General features: G+C 39.8%; 1 protein-coding gene across 1 annotated transcript; it reads right to left on the bottom strand.

Annotated features, from left to right (window-relative positions):
* Positions 1-5,080: 5,080 nt before the first annotated feature.
* On the bottom strand, positions 5,081-11,071 carry abi3b (ABI family, member 3b). Its single transcript, XM_030340508.1, has 6 exons — positions 10,627-11,071; positions 10,266-10,433; positions 9,744-9,923; positions 9,476-9,531; positions 8,830-8,910; positions 5,081-7,237 (listed from the first exon to the last, which is right to left on the bottom strand). The coding sequence occupies exons 1-6, from the start codon at positions 10,768-10,770 to the stop codon at positions 6,742-6,744; spliced, it is 1,125 nt and encodes a 374-aa protein (XP_030196368.1). The 5' UTR covers positions 10,771-11,071; the 3' UTR covers positions 5,081-6,741.
* Between the last annotated feature and the right edge of the window lie 10,617 nt (positions 11,072-21,688).

Here is a 21,688-nt window from a genome sequence, read left to right as displayed (position 1 = left end):
CTATGGGATCAGGGGTCATGGGGCTCAGGGAACTGGGATAGGGGTCAAACTGCCCAGGAAATAAATGTCCCACACACACAAGTCTGACCTATGTTCAGACAGTGAGTTATTAAGAAAAAACAAATATATATATATATATGGTGGTTTAATTATTTGTTATAATATTTGTTACAGGAATTATATATCCGTCATTATCGTGAAAATACATTTATTTTTTCGATAATGGCTTTATCTGCTTATTACAAAATATTAAGTTGGCTGATATTGATATACAAAGTGAATTCACAAAAAATAAAAAATAAAATAATATTTTTTCTAAATTATTTCCTACTTCCGCTAAAAAATAGGATCCATTGCTACCGTCTTTCATAGCTGCAGTATGCTAAGAGAACACCCTTATACTACCTTTGAATTTCAGGATTTATTGAGGCTATGAACACCATAAAAAATAAAAAGCAACAGAGGAAACGATTACAACCATGACCTCTACTGCCCCATGACGATTCACATGGCGGCGGCGAGGGGCCAGGGGAAGTGTACCGTGGAGGGGGAGAGAGATGATGAGGTATGATGTCATCACTCTCCATCCCCGCCTGGCTCCTAGACTTCGTTTTTTATTGTGTGTGTGTGTTTGTGTGTATGTGTGTGTGTATATATATATATATATCAGAGATGGAAATTTACTTTTTTGCCCACCAGCCACTGTGGCAGGTAGATTTTAAAATCTACCAGCCACTCATCTTTTTTACCAGCCACTTTTTATACGCTATATATTTTTTCAATATCTACGTACATTTTAAACAATATCATAGTAACAATAGATAAGAAAATTGTTCTTCATACACATCTTTTTTTCCATCAGAAGTGATTTTTACTCTAAGTAGGTTCTACCAAGGAACTGAGTTGAAAACGTTACACTCTTACCGCATATGATAAACAATACACAGGTATCTGCCATATTAAGTCATGTTTATTTCAAAGGTGTTACGATGACAAGTTTGGGGATAATTCATCTATACAAAGTATTTTCAATAATTTTTTTTTTACATATTAACAATAAAACAACATGTATGGCTACACCATCATAACATGTTATCTACATGTGACTGCATACAAATGTGTCCACAGACCTGGTTACTAACGTATGATAGTAAGCATTATTGGCCCTTAACCCTAATATTCAGAAAAAACACTGCCTCAAAAGGCTATTGGCTTAAGCAATACAGGTAGAGGCATATACTTGAACTTTATACCCTGAACTTTTAAACGTTGCAAACGTGCAAAAACATAATTATATATTTATGTGGCATTCAGTCCAATGCCGAAAATATATCTATGGCATTAGGCCAATGCTGTGGTAAAGTGTGTAAAGTATGACCAAGTGTTTCTTTCTGTTAAATAGTCTAGATAGAACTTTATCAATCCCCTGTAGGAGAAATTTGTTAATGTTTGTCCCTATAAAACAATAATGGTAAAAAAAAAAATACAAAACACGACGGTAACTGAGTAAGTCAAACCGTCCAATCTGAAGGCTCTACTTAACCGACCCCCCTACTCATTTATAACAATGCAAAGCGAACAGAACTAAGTAGGGGAGGGCGTAGCTTAACTAGTTTTTGAACGACCCAGAGAAACGCAACGCAAATTCAATGTGAACATGTATGAGGCTTTAATAAAATCCTGGACGATTTTGAAATTCCGCAAAACATTTTTTAAAAGTGTCTCAAAAAGAGGGCATGTCCAGGCAAAAGAGGACGTCTGGTTACCCTACGTACGGGAAACACATTTGATTCCTACCTGTAACACTGTTAAATAGCGGCCCAAATTGGTGGGCGCTATCCTGGTAATTTCTCTGCGTAAGTGTGGCGTGTGAGTGTGTGCATGGGTTGAATTCATGGGGCAAGCCCCAGGAATCTCCCACTTCCGGCTCCCATGAAAGAGAACCAAACTAATTCACACAAAAGCGTTCATGCAAATCTAGCATTAAAGGTTAATTTAAGGAAGTTCTCTCCAATCATGCTGAAAGTAGTTCGCTAGTAGTAGCGCTTTAATTTGCAGTGTCAGAGAATTCTGAGAAATCTGAATGCTGACCAAATTCTCAGAATTCTGACACTGCAAATTATTGCACGCTAGTGAACTACTTTAAAAAAACTTGACATCGCGACCAGGCGACAAATGACTGCTGAGAACCTTCTTAAATGAACCTTTATTATCAGAATTCAGATTTTATCCAAGTATTCTGACTTTATTATCAGAATTCTGAATTTTATCTCACAATTCAGACTTTATCAGCCTATTTGATTTCTGAATTCAAATTCTTGTGATGAATAATCTACATTTGTACAGTCGATGTGCAGCATTTTAATTCCTGACAACTTTTTTTTTTCTAACACCAGCATTTCCACAACTATGCCCATGTTCCTGACTGCTATATAAAAAAACATTTATAGCGCATCTATTTTTCGGCTGGGTAGTGATAGTCGCCCTAAATGCAGCTTTAATGTTGGCTCTGATTCTGAATGAATGCCTCTGCTGAACTGTGAATAAATAAAGGGAACTGACATCTAAAGAAGACACATGGTTTTGATGTACCGGTGAATTCCAGCTTAAAGTGGAACATCATGGAGATTAATATAGCCTAGGCCTATTGTAGGTAGCTTTCAATTCCTTGTTCTTTTGTTGAACATATCCCCAACTAGATTCCCCCAACCCCACACAGATTTTGTCCTGTAGAAACCTATATGGTGGAAACCGATACGCCCTCTCAACCACAAAATGTTTGAGTCACTTCTATGGAAGTAAATCTGTGCCATCGGATTTTGAAAATAAAAAGCCATTGAACTCTAAGCACTGAATGTTTATGCATTGAAATAACATATATGGATTTGAATTGAACTCCTATTCAGCTTTATTTTTTAAATGTTAAAAATTCAAAATCAAATATTCAACTTTAAAAAATTCAACGTGGGGACGTTGATTACATTGAAATTCAAACCCAGATACGTTATTTCAATGCATAAACTAAGTCAACTAAGTCAAATCCTCGTAAATTTTTTCCTTTAAGTTTTACTTTTAAGTACACTACAAATGTCTTTTAAGAAAAGACATTTGTAAAGTTGACCTTACGTAAAGATTTTGGACTGTAGTTAGGTATTAAGTCTTAGTTCATAATTCCTTATTTTCGCTTATTTTCCTGAGTGTAATATTACAGAACCCTCTTAATGTTCAACAAAGATTTTGTGACTGCTTTTATTGTAAACTTTCATAATTATAATTTCATTGTTTTTGTTTATTTTATTATTCTGCATTTATACCCGATTTATTTTTATAAGGTTTCAGGACCGCACAAAAAAACTGGTATATTTTGTATATCATTTAATTGGACTAAACATTTCTTTATAAAATACACAAAAAACGTAGAAGTACGGTATTACATCATATTAAATAAACATAGTTTAACTTTAAAATCCATCCTATGCATGTGGAGCATAGGGTGTGTGGCGCGTGTTGATGATGTCATTGTTGTTCTGTCCAATCTGCGTTTGCGGTGTGAATGATGTGCTTCTGAGTAGAACTAGGAGGCTTCCTAAAAGAAAGCAGAAGAAGCAGAGTACATGCGGCATCTATTTTTAAATCACCACTCCAATATTTATTGTTCATATTTGGTAAAAAGTGAACATATCCCTGAAATGGAGATAGAATATTCCCCTCATGAATATATAAATATGGTGTGTTGTGTGTGATAAACAACAAACTACACTTTATTCAAGAGGGGAAGAATATACAAGTATAGTATGTTGTGTGCGTTATAAACATAGCTTACACTTAAATATTCATGAGGGCAAGAATATACAAGTGTAGTGTGTTTAGTTGTGTGTGTATATGATAAACAATAGATACGCGTGTATATATATATTCATGCGGTCAAGAATATAGGAGTGTTGTGCGGTGTGTGTCCTAAACAGGTGGTTGTACCCAATAGGGCGGTGGTGGGTTGTGGTCCTGCAGAGCGTAGGCAGGTGGGCCGTGAAGCTCAGAGACCCTGCCTCCCTGGAGGGCCTCCACGCCCCCCTCCTCGAACAGGGGGCTGATGTACATGGGGGAACGTTGGTCCTGTTCCAGGGTCTCCTCAACCTCTGGCTTGATGTTTTTCTTCAAACAGCAGACCATGAGAGAGAGAGCCAATCCCAGGAGTATGAAGGGGATCCTGGAAGGGGACAAAGGATGTTTTATTGTGTTTACCCTGCAGGATCACTGATATCACTTTGAAGCCATGACTATTTATGCAACACTTTGCCGAGGCGATTGACGCTGAATTCAGTTATATGTCATTAAAGATCAGGAATTAAAAGGGGTAAGGGCATCTTCCTCAAGGATGCCTACAGGTGGTACCCAAACCCAGAACCCAGGTAGTGCAGTCAATAAGGAGTTTAAATGGGTAGACACCGATGCTAGTAGGGGTAGTTCAAGAGGCTGATACTCACTCTACGCTAGTATAATATATAAACATGGTGGCTTCCACTTCAGGGAGTTACACCTACAAAGGAAGAGACAAAAGGCGGAAGCATGTGATGATGTGCCCATCTTTGTGGCAGTGAAGAGACCGGGATGTTTTATTTCTGACTTCAGTTTAACACAACACTAATATTTGATCCTCCATCATCTCCATAACCTAATCCTAATACCTCCTCAACCCTCTTTTGTATCATCCTGCGTCACCGCTGTACGTCAAGGCATCAGCACCGATGATCATTTGAATCAATAATGTCTCAATGGGCTTGTAGGACTCATTGAGAAGTTACTGTGTTTACAAGTGTTTTGAACCTTGAACTTTGAGACACCACTTCTTCAACCCTTATCTATTGCAACAATTTGACCTAATTGTCAACCTAATGGCGGAAAATAGATCAATTAATGTTTGATAAGTGACAAGGTTTGATGTTATGGAAATGGTTGAAAGTACATAACTAAAAGTAACAAAACATATAGGTGAATTTAGACATTGTGTCATGTGCATTCAATGATATGAATGGCTCAGAAAGTTACATGGATAAGACAACACAAAAATATTAAACGCACATTGAACTTCATCTATTTTATTTAATGGAAATAATGACACAACAATTTACTAAACGAAAATGAGTAATAATGAATTATTTGCTCATAGTGAACAGAAAGTTGTATTTTACATGAATGTCTTGACTACAATATATCACTAAAATGTGGTTTGAAGTTAAAACTTTTAAGTTTACAAGAGATGTGAAGACAGGTTGATCTGATTTAGTAAGAAAATAATACAATTCATCTGATCAATAATATGCTTCCATTCAGCTCTAGCAAAGTGAGGAAGATGAACAGGAATAATGAAAATGAACGACAGCGCGATTTAAAAGCTTGACACATGTCTGTCTTACCTTTGCAATTAGCCCGAGCAGCTTGATTCGGAAAAAACACGGATGTTATAAACCGCCTGCTACCTATCTATTGAGTCCGTTTATGGCGTCCGTGAGCAGTTAAACTCACCCTAAGTAGAAATGTGTGAGTGACGTAACCTTGACAGCACCTATCTCCAATCATTTAAGTTGGAGCAGGTATGCCTGTCCCATAAATTCTCAACATACCTGCCCTTGCCTGACTGCCCCTGTTAAAAGTTAGGTTAAACCTGCAACACGCAAAAAGACATGGCTGTATATTTCAGATGGCAGTAGGCATGACATTGCTCTGAACAGGAAGTTTAGATAGACAATTGCCATGAAACACACTGCTAGTATTGTGATAAAAGCTTTTCTACTGTGCTCACAAAGATCACTTCAAGTGCATGATCGCTCAAAGCCCTTCATGTTTATTATATATATATATATAAAATCTTTAGATCAAATTAAAATCTTGCTCTTACATTTTATTATGTATAAGACTGAAAGAAGCATATAATGCAGATACTCATCTGCATCGAAAGTTCCCCTTCTGAGCCTGGCTAGCAACATAGCGTGGGTAAAATGTGGGCTTGTGACTACCCCAAGAGAACGTACGTAAAAGTGCTACAAATAAACTCCCATTCAGTCTATTTACTTACACTAGGTAGACACAATTCTTGTTCCTAGATCCAGTTTCTGCCGTGATATATTTGTTGTTATGGTATCAGGTCATATATTGGCTTTTTGTAATACAACTCCCAAGTACATTATTCATTTGCCGGCTCATTTATAAACATATTCTTGCTCACCTACGCTAAAAATGCCACTGTATGTATCCTCATGCAGCTCCAAGTTTGAGCTTGCCGTGTAGGAATGCAGCAGTGGTGCTGTTGAAACATGTTCAACTGATATAAGCGCCGTGTTGTCATCCAGTACATAGGAATGCACACTCTTGAGAGTATTTAATTTAGATCTCTGGGCAAAACATATTACTCATCCACACGCATTTCTATAGAAGAAAAAAAATCTTGTTTGGGGAAGGTAAAAGAGGAAGCAACAGCAGGAAGCAGAGCACTAAAATGAGAGTGAACAATCTTCACAGCTCAAGGATAAACTTGCATGTGGAGAGGAGAAACAAATCCCTGTGTTCCATGCCCAGTCTTTGCTGTGCTGTTATCCATACAAAGACAGGCATAAAAGATCAACAAAAGACTTCCATTAAAAAATATAGCAAGTACCCTTGAAGAACCAACAGCAATGCTTTATGGGAAATGTTTCTGACCAATCAAAATAGTCCTCTTAGCTCCGAGCTAAGCTTCAATGCTCATTAGTGCCAGGAAGGTGGTGGGGGTGGTGGTGGTGGTGGTGGAGCTCCTGATGAAGACAGTGGAGGTGGTGGAGGAGGAGGAGCCCCTGATGAAGGCATCGGAGGAGGTGGGGGTGGAGGTGCCCCTGATGGAGACATCAGAGGGGGTGGGGGTGGAGGAGATCCTGAGGAAAGCATTGAAGGTGGGGGCGGGGGAAGGTTCCCGTTCGATAGACCGCCGGTTGGAGGAGGTGGAGGGAAGCCCCCGGGAGAGGTCATGGAGGGTGGTGGTGGTGGTGGAGCAGGAAAACCAGCCTGGGTTGAGTCTGGAGGTGGAGGAGGAGGAGGTGGAGATGAGTCTGAATAACCAAGCTGGGGAGGCGGGGGTGGGGGTGGAGGTGAGTCTGAATAGCCAGGTTCAGACGGAGGAGGAGGAGGTAGGCTGTCCCCGCCAAAGTTGGATCCAGAAGAGAAGGAGGGAACGGACGGAGTGGCCACGGCGATGCCAAGGCTGGACCTGGTTTGGTGAGGAGGGGAAAAGGAGCGTTGGTCATGAGGTGGTAGCAAATTCAGTGAGCAGGCTGTTTAAGGTCGGTCACATCCCCAGTAGCTTGAGTTATCTCTACCCTGATTATTGTGCTTAAACCTCATGCCTTTCTGATTGGACGGAGTTTCCTAGACTGAAGCAGCAGGTCGCAGCCAAAGCGACCTGCTGCTTCGGGCTAGGAAGGCAGCCAAAGCTTGTCATTGAAGCCAGCTTACAAACTGTGGTGAAGTTAGAAGGATATTGAATAGAATTTGCCTCTGGATACAGTTGTGAGAAGTGAGAGAGCCGCAGGTGGTAATCAACTATTTCGGAATCATATTTATTCACTGCGTGACCGCAGCCGGCCAGCTGCACAATGCATGATCAGACTATTGATGGAGTCAGGTTGAGTAACTCCTTGTAAAGTATGGTAATGTATTTCAGTTTGGTCTTTAACCCCGGAGCAATGCAGAAATACCCCCACTACTTCCTTTAACCGATTGGATTCTTTCATGTGACGATTTCATATCACTGCACTGCGTGTATGGCTGCATAGACTGTATTGCCAGTAGGAATCACACGGCTGTGTAAATGATCTAGTAGACGCCATGATCTAGTAGACGCCAGACTGACATCCATTCTTACATTGACCATCACTTCCTATTTTGATTCAGTTCCGCTTTAAGGGACACCCACCAGCACTCTTGCAAACGTTCACGATCATCTGTGTCTGCTGTTGACATTGAAAAGCCTTTCGGATCCTCACTATTAAGCATGAAATTAGTTAATGGGGCTGCTACAAGCCTTGACAACTGAAAGTGATACAGGGACCTTAGGATTCTCCCAAATATGGTTATTTATCCTCTACTCAGTGCTGCATGAAGTGGGAACCATGGCCTGCCTTAAGAGCGCCCTTAAGTGATGGTTCCCACTCAAGTAATACAGGCTGGTTAACAACTATTTAATTGATCACAGAGCAGACAAAATCATTGGGGTTGCAATGACAGTGGCGAAACGATACACTGTCAAATCATCCCCACATAAATCTCACTCTGAGTAGCCGATTGACGCACAAAGCTGTCTGTCTCTTTTATCGAGCATCTGTTGTGTCATTTCTCTTTTCTTCTGTTCTCTCTTCTGTTCTAAACCACAGCCGGCACATCAGCGCAGCCCCATTGCAAAGCACTTCCTTAAAGTGTTTGACCACGGTGTGCATAGGTTAACAATTTCCGCACATTGTTTCCCACAGTGGCCAACTGTACAGCAGTGTTGTCATCAGAGTGTGACAATCGTGGTTCATGTTGACAAAGGCCTTTAATAACCATCATAGGTCTTCAAATGTTCGCATCCAAGATCGACTTGACTCCTATTCAATGCCCTGCAACCTTCGTGTCATGTCAGATTTGCTCCGTTAAAACAATATATTTCGATTTATTTTATGGGTTACGCTACAAACATGAACAGAGATTCGTGGTCTGCGTGCTTTGGGCTTCACTTCTCCATTTGCACCCCTGCTGTCACGCTCTGTCCAATGCAAAATGGTCAGGCACCCCATTGGTCAGGCAAGGACAATGACGCCTTACCCGTAACGGTCACTGGCACTGCTGATTGGCTCACTGGGTAGAGTGGGAGGAACCGTGGGACACTCCACAGGCCCACGTTTTCTGAAAAGCAACAAATATAATCAATTTAATATAAAAGTGTTTAAATTGTATTTAATAAAAACAAATGGTAATCGACATTGAGGACACTATCAAAACTGTATTCATTAACCAGTTTCAATTTTATTCTGACCAACTATATGACAACCATAAGCAGGAATGTTTTTATGCCGTTCATTTAGATTTATTAAATTGATAGAACCAAACTCACAACTGAAGCATTTATATATAGACGGATATCATCGCCTAACGGTGTAAAGGTCATGTGTATCTACATGTATATTATAAAATGGTTGACGCTACTTGCAACAACAGCAAAACCTCAAGTTTCACACATAGCCTTCAACCTCTTATATGAAGTTATGTTAAGCGCTTTGAAAGTGAGAAAAGCGCTATATAAATAGAATCTATTATTATTATACACCCTCTATATAGCTTTAGTCTGCTGATACAGTAAAGGCCTCAGAGATTCATACAGGCTCCCTAATGTAATCCACAACTTGACTTTGCATCGATGTAAGCATAATGAAGAGAGTGACTTTATAAGATGTTAAATGGGTGTTCATACATGGAGTGTGTGCTTCCTGTACTCCCCGGTCTCTTCTTGGAGGGCTGAACAGGGAACTATGGGGAGACGGAAAGACAAATCGCGGTTACATTATCATGTTAAAACCTCACGAGCACTGCAGCTCCCAATCGGAGGAACCAATGAGTGCTTCTGAAACTACATCTGGTTAAAGAAATTCATGACATGCTCAGCCGCTGATGTTTTTTGTATCTGGCAGATGCTTTTATCCAGTTCAGTACATAGTTTGAATAAACTTCAACAGTTTTACCTCAAAAGAGTGTCCAATGCAGTCCAGGGTGTTGAAGTTGACGGGTTCTCTGGTGTAGCGCCGCTGGGGTTCTATGCCTGACTTGGGTAAAGTCATACATTTGGTACGGGCAATCTTTTTGGGGATGCTAAATGAGCCAATCTCCCTCCTGGCCACTTTCTCCTTGTGAACAGCCACTGTCTGGTTGAGAGAAGAACTGCGGCTATTAGGAACCACACTGTACAAAGGCTACAGTCTTGGATATTCATGTCAATGTGCGTTACCACAGTGAATGGTTTTCAAGGCATTAAGCGAATTAAGCTCTTTTTTTTTCAATATGCTTCTGATTACACATTGATTATTTATTTCCGTAATTATCAAATACAATAGCTGACATCATTTTCGGTATTTATTAATTCATTGAAGAGTTGAAGTGAATACTTACAAAAAACTAAACACAATAAGGAACAATGTATTAAACAAAGGGTCAATTATCAAATCGGCCGCTAAAAGCAAACCTGGTTTTGTGATGTGCACCCTCACCTGAGAGAGGATGTTGACAGCGGCGCCTATGTCTTTGACCTGCGAGGCCTGAGAATCCAGCAGCTTCAACAAAGTGGACGCCAGGCTGTTTATCTGATATGTCACACTGGCCAACGCCTGGGTGGTCAAGGCTTTGGTTTCCTCCAGAGCCTTCGTTGGATCCTCTGCCTTTGCCAATTTCAGTTACACATTGTGATTAAGAAGATCACAACTTTATGTTCGATTCGTACTGATAATGTATGCATTTTTTTTTAATGACAATAATATAGGTAGGCCTATAAAGTAAAAGAAGGGTGTAATATTTCCGGGTGCCCACCGTGTCTCCGATTGATTGCGGTGGTAGAAGTCTGAGTGGACTCACCTGCAGGTACTTCTTCTCGCAGTACTCGGCCACTTGGTTCAGGTTGGTCTGGTTGTCTGAGAGACCCTTCCTCGCACTTGGCGCTTCTTGTAATATTTGCGTAATTACCTCTGAAAAAGTCTTTAGGTCCGCCGTTGTTTCCATACTTTCGCTTTTGAAGTTGAACTTTGAGACGTAGTTATTCTTAAGTTGCTTAGCGATAGCTACGGGAAGACTACCGTTTTTTGAGAAATGTCAGCGGAGTCTGGTAGGATGGGCTTCCTGCTGAATGCGGAATCACCGCAGGCTAAAGATTTTCACTCTCAGGTAAAAAAAATAAAACCTTGCAACGCCCACTACTCAGCTCCGTGGTTAGCGCACATCCTGCTTCAGGCAAGTGTGCATCTTACTGACAACAAATTATGTGCATGCAGATGAGGGCAGTGCCGGTTGATAGAAGTGCACACGTTATTGTTAGCCAGAAAATACCATTATTATTGACGCAAGGCAGGTTGTGAAGTAACATTTGTCACGGCACCACTTGCGTCCGTTCCCTTCACTGACACTAGGTGTCAGTGTCGACTAGAGAACAATGTTCACAATGCAGCGGCACATGTAGTGCTGCTGATTCTGAACAGTGGCTCTCAGAAATGGGCAGACGTCGAAGCCTTGTTTGCCTACTACCTTCACTACAGGTTACACATTTAAAAATAACAAATTAGAACTACACGTTTTCACTGTTCCAATACTTATTCAAAATTGTTCTCAACCATCGATGAAAAATTATCATCTAGAATCTAAGAAGTCACCTGCTATGGACCAGCAACCTCCGAGCCATCCGCAGCACCTGTCAGGCCTGCTACGCATGTGACAAAATAACTTAACCGAAGGAGAATACCTTATCTTTTAATGTCCATGTTTACCCTGCCTGATTAGTAGGTTGCTTTATTTCTAAAAGCATTAATTTGTCATGATGACTTTTATCAGCACAACATGCGACAGATCCTCATAAATTCCGGAAACATGTTTGGTTATTTAGGCCTACATTGAAAAAATCTACTTTAATATGATGTAATTCATATTTACTAAGAAACAGTTGTAACTACTTTATTATTTTGGACTTTCAATGGCTGTCTGGTGTACATGGTAATCATTAAACAAGAGAAATAATGACATTTATGATGCCATTTTTATGGACTATCAACTATCAATATAGCCTACCAAATCATAAATGAAGGAGAATAAAAATATCTGAATCTGTTTCGAGGCACAGACAAAGCAGATCAGCAAAACCGCTTCTCCCTCTTGCCTATCATCAGGGCAATCATTTTTTATGAGCAACTGTACTGAACACACCACATATACTTATCTTATCTTTTATAGATCATTCATGTCCTCTTGGCATCCTATAGGTTGAACCTGGCTGCCGTAAGGGGAACATGATGAATGTTTCCCAATAGGACATCTCTGAGTAAAATTACAATTCATATTTTAATTTACCATTTTTCTTTTACCTTTAACCAATAGTTTGAAATGGGACCATGAGGAAAGACAGATCAGAATCCATTTGAGTTGGGTTGACTGCGGTCCTGCACTTCGGAGAAGTATGGTCAAGCCATCTACACTTAAAAAGCGATTGCCCATGTACATTTCTTTAAGATAAAGTGCTTTTCTGACGACAGGGATTTCATGGTACATTCATGTGCACCTCGTAAACCCCCTTGTTGAAATACTTATGCCTTACCACATATTAGTGCATTGCTATGCAGGAAGTTTAAAACAATATATATTATAATCAAATCTAATTGTTTTGTAAAAACTCCAACATTTTCCGTTTCCGTTTTTTTTAATAAGAAGCTGTTACAAATAATCCCATAATAATAATAATACAGAATACACAAGTATTACTAAATACTCAGACATAAAAAATCCTAAAATTGCCAATCGAATAGTTTTCTTCAAACTCCATCATATTCTGATTCAACACTTCCCTAGATACCTCTGTGTTGATTTTTTTAAGTGATTCTACAGCAGAGGTTTCTAAAATAAATGTTTGTGTTTAATCTTTGTGTGCCTGTGCCTAGATCCCATACAGTAAATCAGGCCCACTCTGTACCAGCCCAATCATGGTGGTTATCTATGTCCGACTACCCACATGTTCTGCCTCATCATCTTAACGGTACTTCTCTATACCTCTCATTAGTAAATCATCCGCTTGTTATGTTTGACATTGCTGTAACAATGCATGTTATGTTACGCATGTTTACGACATGCCATGTTCTAATTAGTTTTGTATTCTTGATGTGAGTCGCACATGCGTGAGTTAGTTGGTTGAATAAATGGAGTAGGAAGCTCAGACTAGAGCTCTGTGACATCGCGTCTTTATTCATACATATCATTGGCGACGAGGATGGCTGTCTGTTCCCTACCTCCACCCTCTCCTTTCCTGGCTCTTCCCAGAGAACCAATCTTTTGGCCTACTTCAGGGTCCGCAAACAAATTGCATGCTGGGGAACAACTTGCTTGACCAGAGTCCCAGCCCCGCCCCCACCCATGCAGCGGCTGGGGTGCTGATTAACATCTTAGACTCCCTGTTTGCTCGCTGGGGTCTGCCTAAGAAAATCACCTCTGACAACGGGCTCCAAATGGTACCTCACAAACTTTGTTCCTACCTGAAAGAGAAAGGAATTCACCATATACGCACAACTTTCTATAACCCATCAGCCAACGGGGGAGTCGAACTGCTAAATCAGTCACTAAAGAATGGAATTAGGGCTCACCTGGCTCAATGGCTGCATGTTCAACACCAGTCTTCTCCAGACACTACTGCACTACTGTGCTACCCCCCACGCGACCACTGGGGTCTCTTCGGTCTCCCTCATGCGGGAGCTACAGTTGCCGCTGGACAGGCTTCGCCCTGGTCTGGTCCACACTCCAGTGCACCCGGCCCAAGCAGAATCAATATACGTCAGGGCCAGATGAAGAACCGGTTTGACCGGAGGCGGCAAGCCAGACCATCAGCTATTGCCGCTCAAGACTGGGTCAGAATTCGACGACCCCATCGCAACAAGAAGCTGGTGTCATTCTGGTCGGAATCAATGCAAGTCAGCCAGCAGCTTGGCCCTGTCACGTTCAGACTCGTAGATGATACCCGCTGGCATGGCTGGCCTGAGCACAGCTCCTGCGACAGCTTCTTCAGCCCGGCAGTCAGACCTTTCTGCAGCCTGGGATTCACTGCAAAGTCATGCGCCATTGCCTCCTGCCCAGCAAGGGGCCCCGGAGCCCAACCCTGAGGCCAGTGCCCCACCTGAGCCCCGCCCGGTCCGTGCACAGAACCGGCCAGGGCGTCTTCAGGACTTTGAGACTGAGTATCACACTTGAATTCTTTTGAAGGGGGGGGGGGGAATGTTATGTTTGACATTGCTGCAACAATGCATGTTATGTTACGCCTGTTTAAGACATGCCATGTTCTAATTTGTTTTGCACTCTTGATGTGAGTCGCGCATGGGTGAGTTAGTTGGTTGAGTAAATGAAGTAGGAAGCTCTGACTAGAGCTCTGTGACATCACATCTTTATTCATACGTAACACCGCCTTCCCGCCAGGCTCCCCCAAAATGCTACCTGGCCTGTTTCTCATTTATTTGTTTTTAACGCTCTACTGGTTGGGAGTTTTACCAAGACAGGGGGCCCCTTTCCTATCCAAAGAACCAGTCTCTCCTCCCGGAGCACCAGTCCTCTAAGTCTAAACCATGTAAATATGTCCTGCAGTGTAGAGCCCTAATGAAACCTTGACTTATCTCTCATCCTCCTCTGTCCTAAACATTTCATCTCCTCCCTCCTCTTCCTATCCTTTCTTCTCCTCTCCTCTCTCATCATGTGTGTGTTACACATATGCAGTATGTGTTTGTGTGTTACTAACGTGCAATGTGTTATTATTTCAAGAAATGTTATATCTGCCTATATATCTGCCAATATGCAATGCATGCATGCATATTGGGTAAGACACAAATATATATTTCAACAATGGAAAATAAGAAAGAATTAATAGAGGCATTCCCGCTTCAATCAACTATCGTGAAAGTTTGAGTACATTTCTGAGTTTACAAGTTGCACTTTAAAGGGGAACTATGCAACTTTTTTTGCTTAAATTACCTTAATATAGCTGGTTAAGAGTCATTGTGATGGTTCTATTACACTTTTTGGTTCGATTGGTCGTTGTTTCCCCCTAGCGCATCTTGGCTAAAGAAATGCGTTTTGCATAATCTTTTGTAAACCGTTTTGCAAAATCTTTTGCCAAGTGCGGATTGTAACGTAATTTGAATTTCGCAACACACGGAGCATGGAGAAGTGCATTGCAATCACAGGGAGAAGGGTCCAGCTGCAGGCTTGGGCGTTTCCGTCATGACACAAGAACGCCCTTTAGGCGTTCCTGGTAGCGTTTCATCGACCAATCACGAGGTGTTTCGAAAGGCATACTGGGTTTTGCAAAGCATACTGCGAAGCACAGTCGCAAGGCATACTATGGTTTCCTTCCTTAATGGCAATTTTACCTCTCTCATTAGATTTAGCAATCATGGAGCCCCCACTTGGCTAACGTTAGTTCTATGCTACCCGTACTTGAAACTGCTGTTTGAGAAAATCTAACTAGCTTATGTTTCGGATGTTGACAGCCGTGCGAAGAAGAAGGGGTTCGGTGTGGACGGTGAAAGTTAGGCCGGTTTATAGCAGAGTTTCCGTTTTCGGTTATTACCGGTCAATGACCGGAAAAATAGAATATACATATTTTTTTATATATATATATATATATTTTTTTTTTAAATAATCTCCCCAGAAAGTACTATAAAATAATACGGTTGGCGCTTTTATTTAATTTTTAGTCGACCCTGGCTTGCGTCTTCCGGCTGAGTTCGTCTGGAGGGGCAAGAGGGGCTCTAGCCCCATCAGCCCAATGCAATGTTTATTGGACTTGAAAAATTGAAATGCGCATGCTCAGTGTTTCTCTGTTGAAGTGGAAAGAGATTATTTTACTTAATGGTGGGGCTAGCCCAATATGTCCATGGTGTGGACTTGGGACCGTTAAATATCCCAGGATGCATTTCGCATTTCGCATTCCTGTTTTAAAATATCAATGTGTAAGCTATAAAATAGGCTAAATAGGAACATTTTAAAAGTATAACAAAGATGGAGGCCTATTCAACATATTTGCATACTATTATTTTAAAATTAAAGAGGGGTTTTGTTTGACATAATTGGTTTATTGTATAAGTCGCTGATGGAGGAAACCCATCGCAACGGAAATCCCGGTCGTATCCAGCCGAGTGTGTGTGTGTGAAGACAACAGTGTTACCCTTTGTTTTTTTTCATGACTACCAAAAAAAAACAACAGTGTTACCCCTTGTGTTTTTTTTCATGACGACCAATAAAAAACAACAATGTCACCCCTTATGTTTGTTTTCATGCCGACCAATAAAAAACGACAGTGTTACCCCTTACGTCTTTTTCATGACGACCAATAAAAAACAACAGTGTTACCCCTTGTGTTTTATTTGACAAAGACAACAGTGTTACCCCTTATGTTTTTTTTCATGACGATCAATAAAAAACCACAGTGTTACCCCTTGTGTTTTTTTTCATGACGACCAATAAAAAACAACAATGTTACCCCTTATGTTTGTTTTCATGCCGACCAATAAAAAACGACAGTGTTGCCACTTACGTTTTTTTCATGACGACCAATAAAAAATAACAGTGTTACCCCTTGTGTTTTATTTGACAAAGACAACAGTGTTACCCCTTATGTTTATTTTCATGACGACCAATAAAAAACAACAGTGTTACCCCTTATGTTTTTTTTCATGCCGACCAATAAAAAACGACAGTGTTACCGCTTACGTTTTTTTCAAGACGACCAATAAAAAACAACAGTGTTACCCCTTGTGTTTTTTTTCATGACGACCAAAGAGAAACGACAGTGTCACCCCTCATGTTTCATTTGGTAAAAGCGACAGTGCTACCCCCTATGTTTTATTCGATACATTTCGACTGTGTTACCCCCTATGGGTTTTTCTTGACCCCAGATAAAAAATGACAGTGTTACCCTTTACGTTTCATTTGATAAAAACGACAGTGTTACCCCTTATGTTTTTTTCCCATGATGACTGATGAAAAACAACATTTTATTTGAAACTTATATTTTATTTGACAAGGACAATTTCTTTTTCATTTTTTTCACAATGGTTATACTTGACTTTATAATTTGCATGAAATAGAAATATGAGTCTTCCAACAGACGACATCTACCGGACTTGAACCCCGGTCTCCAGGGGGTTAGCTCACAGCTCTCTCCACTTCCCACTGAGATTTATATTTTAAATTTGTCTGAGGTTATATATGACAGTGCAATAGACATGATAGCATTACGTTTAAAATTAATGTTATTGTGTTTTCAACAGAAATTGAGCCTCGGTCTCCAGTGGGTTAGGCAGAGTGCACTCCACTGCACCACTGAGGCGATGACAATACACAATAATCTATCATCAATAAAGAGAATATGCATGACATTAAAATGTATGTGTGTATTTCTATTATTTCCCTCATTTTTTTTTTCATGACGACCAATAAAATACGACAGTGTTACCCCTTATATTTTATTTGACAAAGACAACAGTGTTACCCTTTATGTTTTTTTCATGACGACCAATAAAAAAAACAACAGTGTTACCCCTTATGTTTTTTTTCATTTAGACCAATAAAAAACAACAGTGTCACCCCTCATGTTTCATTTGCCAAAGACAACAGTGTTACCCTTTATGGTTTTTTTCATGACGACCAATAAAAAACAACAGTGTTACCCCTTATGTTTTTTTCATGACGACCAATAAAAAAACAACAGTGTTACCCCTTGTGTTTTTCTCATGACGACCAATAAAAAACAACAGTGTTACCCCTTATGTTTTTTTTCATGCCGACCAATAAAAAACGACAGTGTTACCCCTTGCGTTTTTTTCATGACGACCAATAAAAAACAAGTGTTACCCCTTGTGTTTTATTTGACAAAGACAACAGTGTTACCCCTTATGTTTTTTTTCATGACGATCAATAAAAAAACACAGTGTTACCCCTTGTGTTTTTTTTCATGACGACCAATAAAAAACGACAGTGTTACCCCTTATGTTTTTTTTCATGACGATCAATAAAAAACCACACTGTTACCCCATGTGTTTTTTTTCATGCCGACCAATAAAAAACGACAGTGTTACCGCTTAAATTTTTTTCAAGACGACCAATAAAAAACAACAGTGTTACCCCTTGCTTTTTTTTTCATGACGACCAAAGAGAAACAACAGTGTCACCCCTCATGTTTCATTTGGTAAAAACGACAGTGCTACCCCCTATGTTTTATTCGATACATTTCAACAGTGTTACCCCTTATGGGTTTTTCATGACAACAGATAAAAAACGACAGTGTTACCCTTTACGTTTCATTTGATAAAAATGACAGTGTTACCCCTTATGTTTTTTTCCCATGATGACTGATGAAAAACAACATTTTATTTGAAACTTATATTTTATTTGACAAGGACAATTTCTTTTTCATTTTTTTCACAATGGTTATACTTGACTTCATAATTTGCATGAAATAGAAATACGAGTCTTACAACAGACGACATCAACCGGACTTTAGTCTGGCTGAACGGAAGTGGACAGCATCTATTGCTTAGCGGCCGATTTGGCCGCGACTCCTCCCCTTCCGGTTGCTGGCGTTACCAAGTTTTCGAAATTGTTTGTGGAACTAGACATCAAATCTTGTTTAATTTTAATATAACGTAATTACTGATTACTGACTATCTGATTTCATTACAATGGTAGGACCACAACCTAGCCTATTTTGACATTACCTTGGAAAAGCCCAGACTCTCCCCGGGGATTCTCCCCGGGGACGATGCGTTTGCGGTCACGACTATCGGCGGTTGGTGTGGATTTGGCGCATCGTTTCACTCTGACGGCGGCATGAGCGTTTGACATGGATTAACCAATGAACCGATCCGTTCCACTTCACAATAGCTCCTACGGTATTTCTTTAGTAGTGTTCTACAAGAACCACATATAAATGTTAAAACGTCGTTCGTTTTTATAGGTCCCGTGAGCTCCTCAAGGGCCAAAGTGTATGGTGGCTTGAAATCATCGTGACAAAGAATCAAACGATGTTTGTTCTTTTTATCTATAAAATTATCTCCACATAGGCGACATACATCGTTAATGGTTTTTTGTGGCGTTTGGGATTGAGCCATTTCTGACAGCCTCTGAACGTCAAGAAGTTCCGTCAAAATAATTTCCCCCCCGGCACTATTTTGCATGGACACCGCTGCTGCTTCCCGGGCTTAGCCCCGCCCTAGACGATTGTGATTGGTTTAAAGAAATAAAACAGGCCCGCCCAGTTTCCCAACGGATAGACGGCTCGAGGTAGCGTGGCTCCAGACCATTCTACTTGCTGTAGTTTGGTCTGGCTTTGCGAGACTAACCGGACTTGAACCCCGGTCTCCAGGGGGTTAACTCACAGCTCTCTCCACTTCCCACTGAGATTTGTAATTTAAGTTTGTCTGAGGTTATATATGACAGTGCAATAGACATGATAGCATTACGTTTAAAATTAATGTTATTGTGTTTTCCACAGAAATTGAGACTCGGTCTCCAGTGGGTTAGGCAGAGTGCACTCCACTGCACCACTGAGGTGATGACAATACACAATAATCTATCATCAATAAAGAGGATATACATGACATTAAAATGTATGTGTGTATTTCTATTATTTCCCTCATGTTTTTTTTCATGACGACCAATAAAATACGACAGTGTTACCCCTTACATTTTATTTGACAAAGACAACAGTGTTACCCTTTATGTTTTTTTTCATGACGACCAATAAAAAACAACAGTGTTACCCCTTACGTTTTTTCCATGACGACCAATAAAAAAACAACAGTGTTACCCCTTGTGTTTTTCTCATGACGACCAATAAAAAAACAACAGTGTTACCCCTTATGTTTTTTTTAATTTAGACCAATAAAAAACAACAGTGTCACCCCCCATGTTTCATTTGACAAAGACAACAGTGTTACCCTTTATGTTTTTTTTCATGACGACCAATAAAAAACAACAGTGTTACCCCTTATGTTTTTTTCATGACGACCAATAAAAAAACAACAGTGTTACCCCTTGTGTTTTTTTCATGACGACCAATAAAAAACAACAGTGTTTCCCCTTATGTTTTTTTTCATGCCGACCAATAAAAAACAACAGTGTTACCCCTTACGTTTTTTTCATGACGACCAATAAAAAACAACAGTGTTACCCCTTGTGTTTTATTTGACAAAGACAACATTGTTACCCCTTATGTTTTTTTTCATGACGATCAATAAAAAACCACAGTGTTACCCCTTGTGTTTTTTTTCATGACGACCAATAAAAAACGACAGTGTTACCCCTTATGTTTTTTTCATGACGACCAATAAAAAAACAACAGTGTTACCTCTTGTGTTTATTTCATGACGACCAATAAAAAAACAACAGTGTTACCCCTTATGTTTTTTTTCTTTTAGACCAATAAGAAACAACAGTGTCACCCCTCATGTTTCATTTGACAAAGACAACAGTGTTAGCCTCTATGTTTTTTTTCATGACGACCAATAAAAAACAACAGTGTTACCCCTTATGTTTTTTTCATGACGACCAATAAAAAAACAACAGTGTTACCCCTTGTGTTTTTTTCATGACGACCAATAAAAAACAACAGTGTTTCCCCTTATGTTTTTTTTCATGCCGACCAATAAAAAACAACAGTGTTACCCCTTACGTTTTTTTCATGACGACCAATAAAAAACAACAGTGTTACCCCTTGTGTTTTATTTGACAAAGACAACATTGTTACCCCTTATGTTTTTTTTCATGACGATCAATAAAAAACCACAGTGTTACCCCTTGTGTTTTTTTTCATGACGACCAATAAAAAACGACAGTGTTACCCCTTATGTTTTTTTCATGACGACCAATAAAAAAACAACAGTGTTACCTCTTGTGTTTATTTCATGACGACCAATAAAAAAACAACAGTGTTACCCCTTATGTTTTTTTTCTTTTAGACCAATAAAAAACAACAGTGTCACCCCTCATGTTTCATTTGACAAAGACAACAGTGTTAGCCTCTATGTTTTTTTTCATGACGACCAATAAAAAACAACAGTGTTACCCCTTGCGTTTTTTCATGACGACCAATAAAAAACAACAGTGTTACCCCTTATGTTTTTTTTCATGCCGACCAATAAAAAACGACAGTGGTACCCCTTACGTTTTTTTCATGACGACCAATAAAAAACAACAGTGTTACCCCTTGTGTTTTATTTGACAAAGACAACAGTGTTACCCCTTATGTTTTATTTCATGATGATCAATAAAAAACCACAATGTTACCCCTTCTGTTTTTTTTCATGACGACCAATAAAAAACAACAGTGTTACCCCTTATGTTTTTTTTCATGCCGACCAATAAAAAACGACAGTGGTACCCCTTACGTTTTTTTCATGACGACCAATAAAAAACAACAGTATTACCCCTTGTGTTTTATTTGACAAAGACAACAGTGTTACCCCTTATGTTTTATTTCATGATGATCAATAAAAAACCACAATGTTACCCCTTCTGTTTTTTTTCATGACGACCAATAAAAAACGACAGTGTTACCCCTTATGTTTTTTTTCATGCCGACCAATAAAAAACGACAGTGTTACCGCTTACATCTTTTTCAAGACGACCAATCAAACACAACAGTGTTACCCCTTGTGTTCTTTTTCATGACGACCAAAGAGAAACGACAGTGTCACCCCTCATGTTTCATTTTGTAAAAACGACAGTGCTACCCCCTATGTTTTATTCGATACATTTCGACAGTCTTACCCCTTATGGGTTTTTTCATGACGACAGATGAAAACGACAGTGTTACCCCTTATGTTTTTTTCCCATGATGACTGATGAAAAACAACATTTTATTTGAAACTTATATTTTATTTGACAAGGACAATTTCTTTTT

Source organism: Gadus morhua, chromosome 18 (genome assembly GCF_902167405.1).
Source record: "Gadus morhua chromosome 18, gadMor3.0, whole genome shotgun sequence".
Lineage (NCBI taxonomy): Eukaryota > Metazoa > Chordata > Actinopteri > Gadiformes > Gadidae > Gadus > Gadus morhua.
This window is presented reverse-complemented; position numbering and strand designations above follow the sequence as displayed.

Coding starts and splice junctions, on each gene's coding strand:
- abi3b (XM_030340508.1), bottom strand. CDS start 10,770: ATGGAAACAACGGCGGACCTAAAGACTTTTTCAGAGGTAATTACGCAA. Junction 10,434..10,626: donor GCGAGAAGAAGTACCTGCAG/GTGAGTCCACTC, acceptor AAATTGGCAAAG/GCAGAGGATCCAACGAAGGC. Junction 7,238..8,829: donor AGTGCCAGTGACCGTTACGG/GTAAGGCGTCAT, acceptor TCACCAAACCAG/GTCCAGCCTTGGCATCGCCG.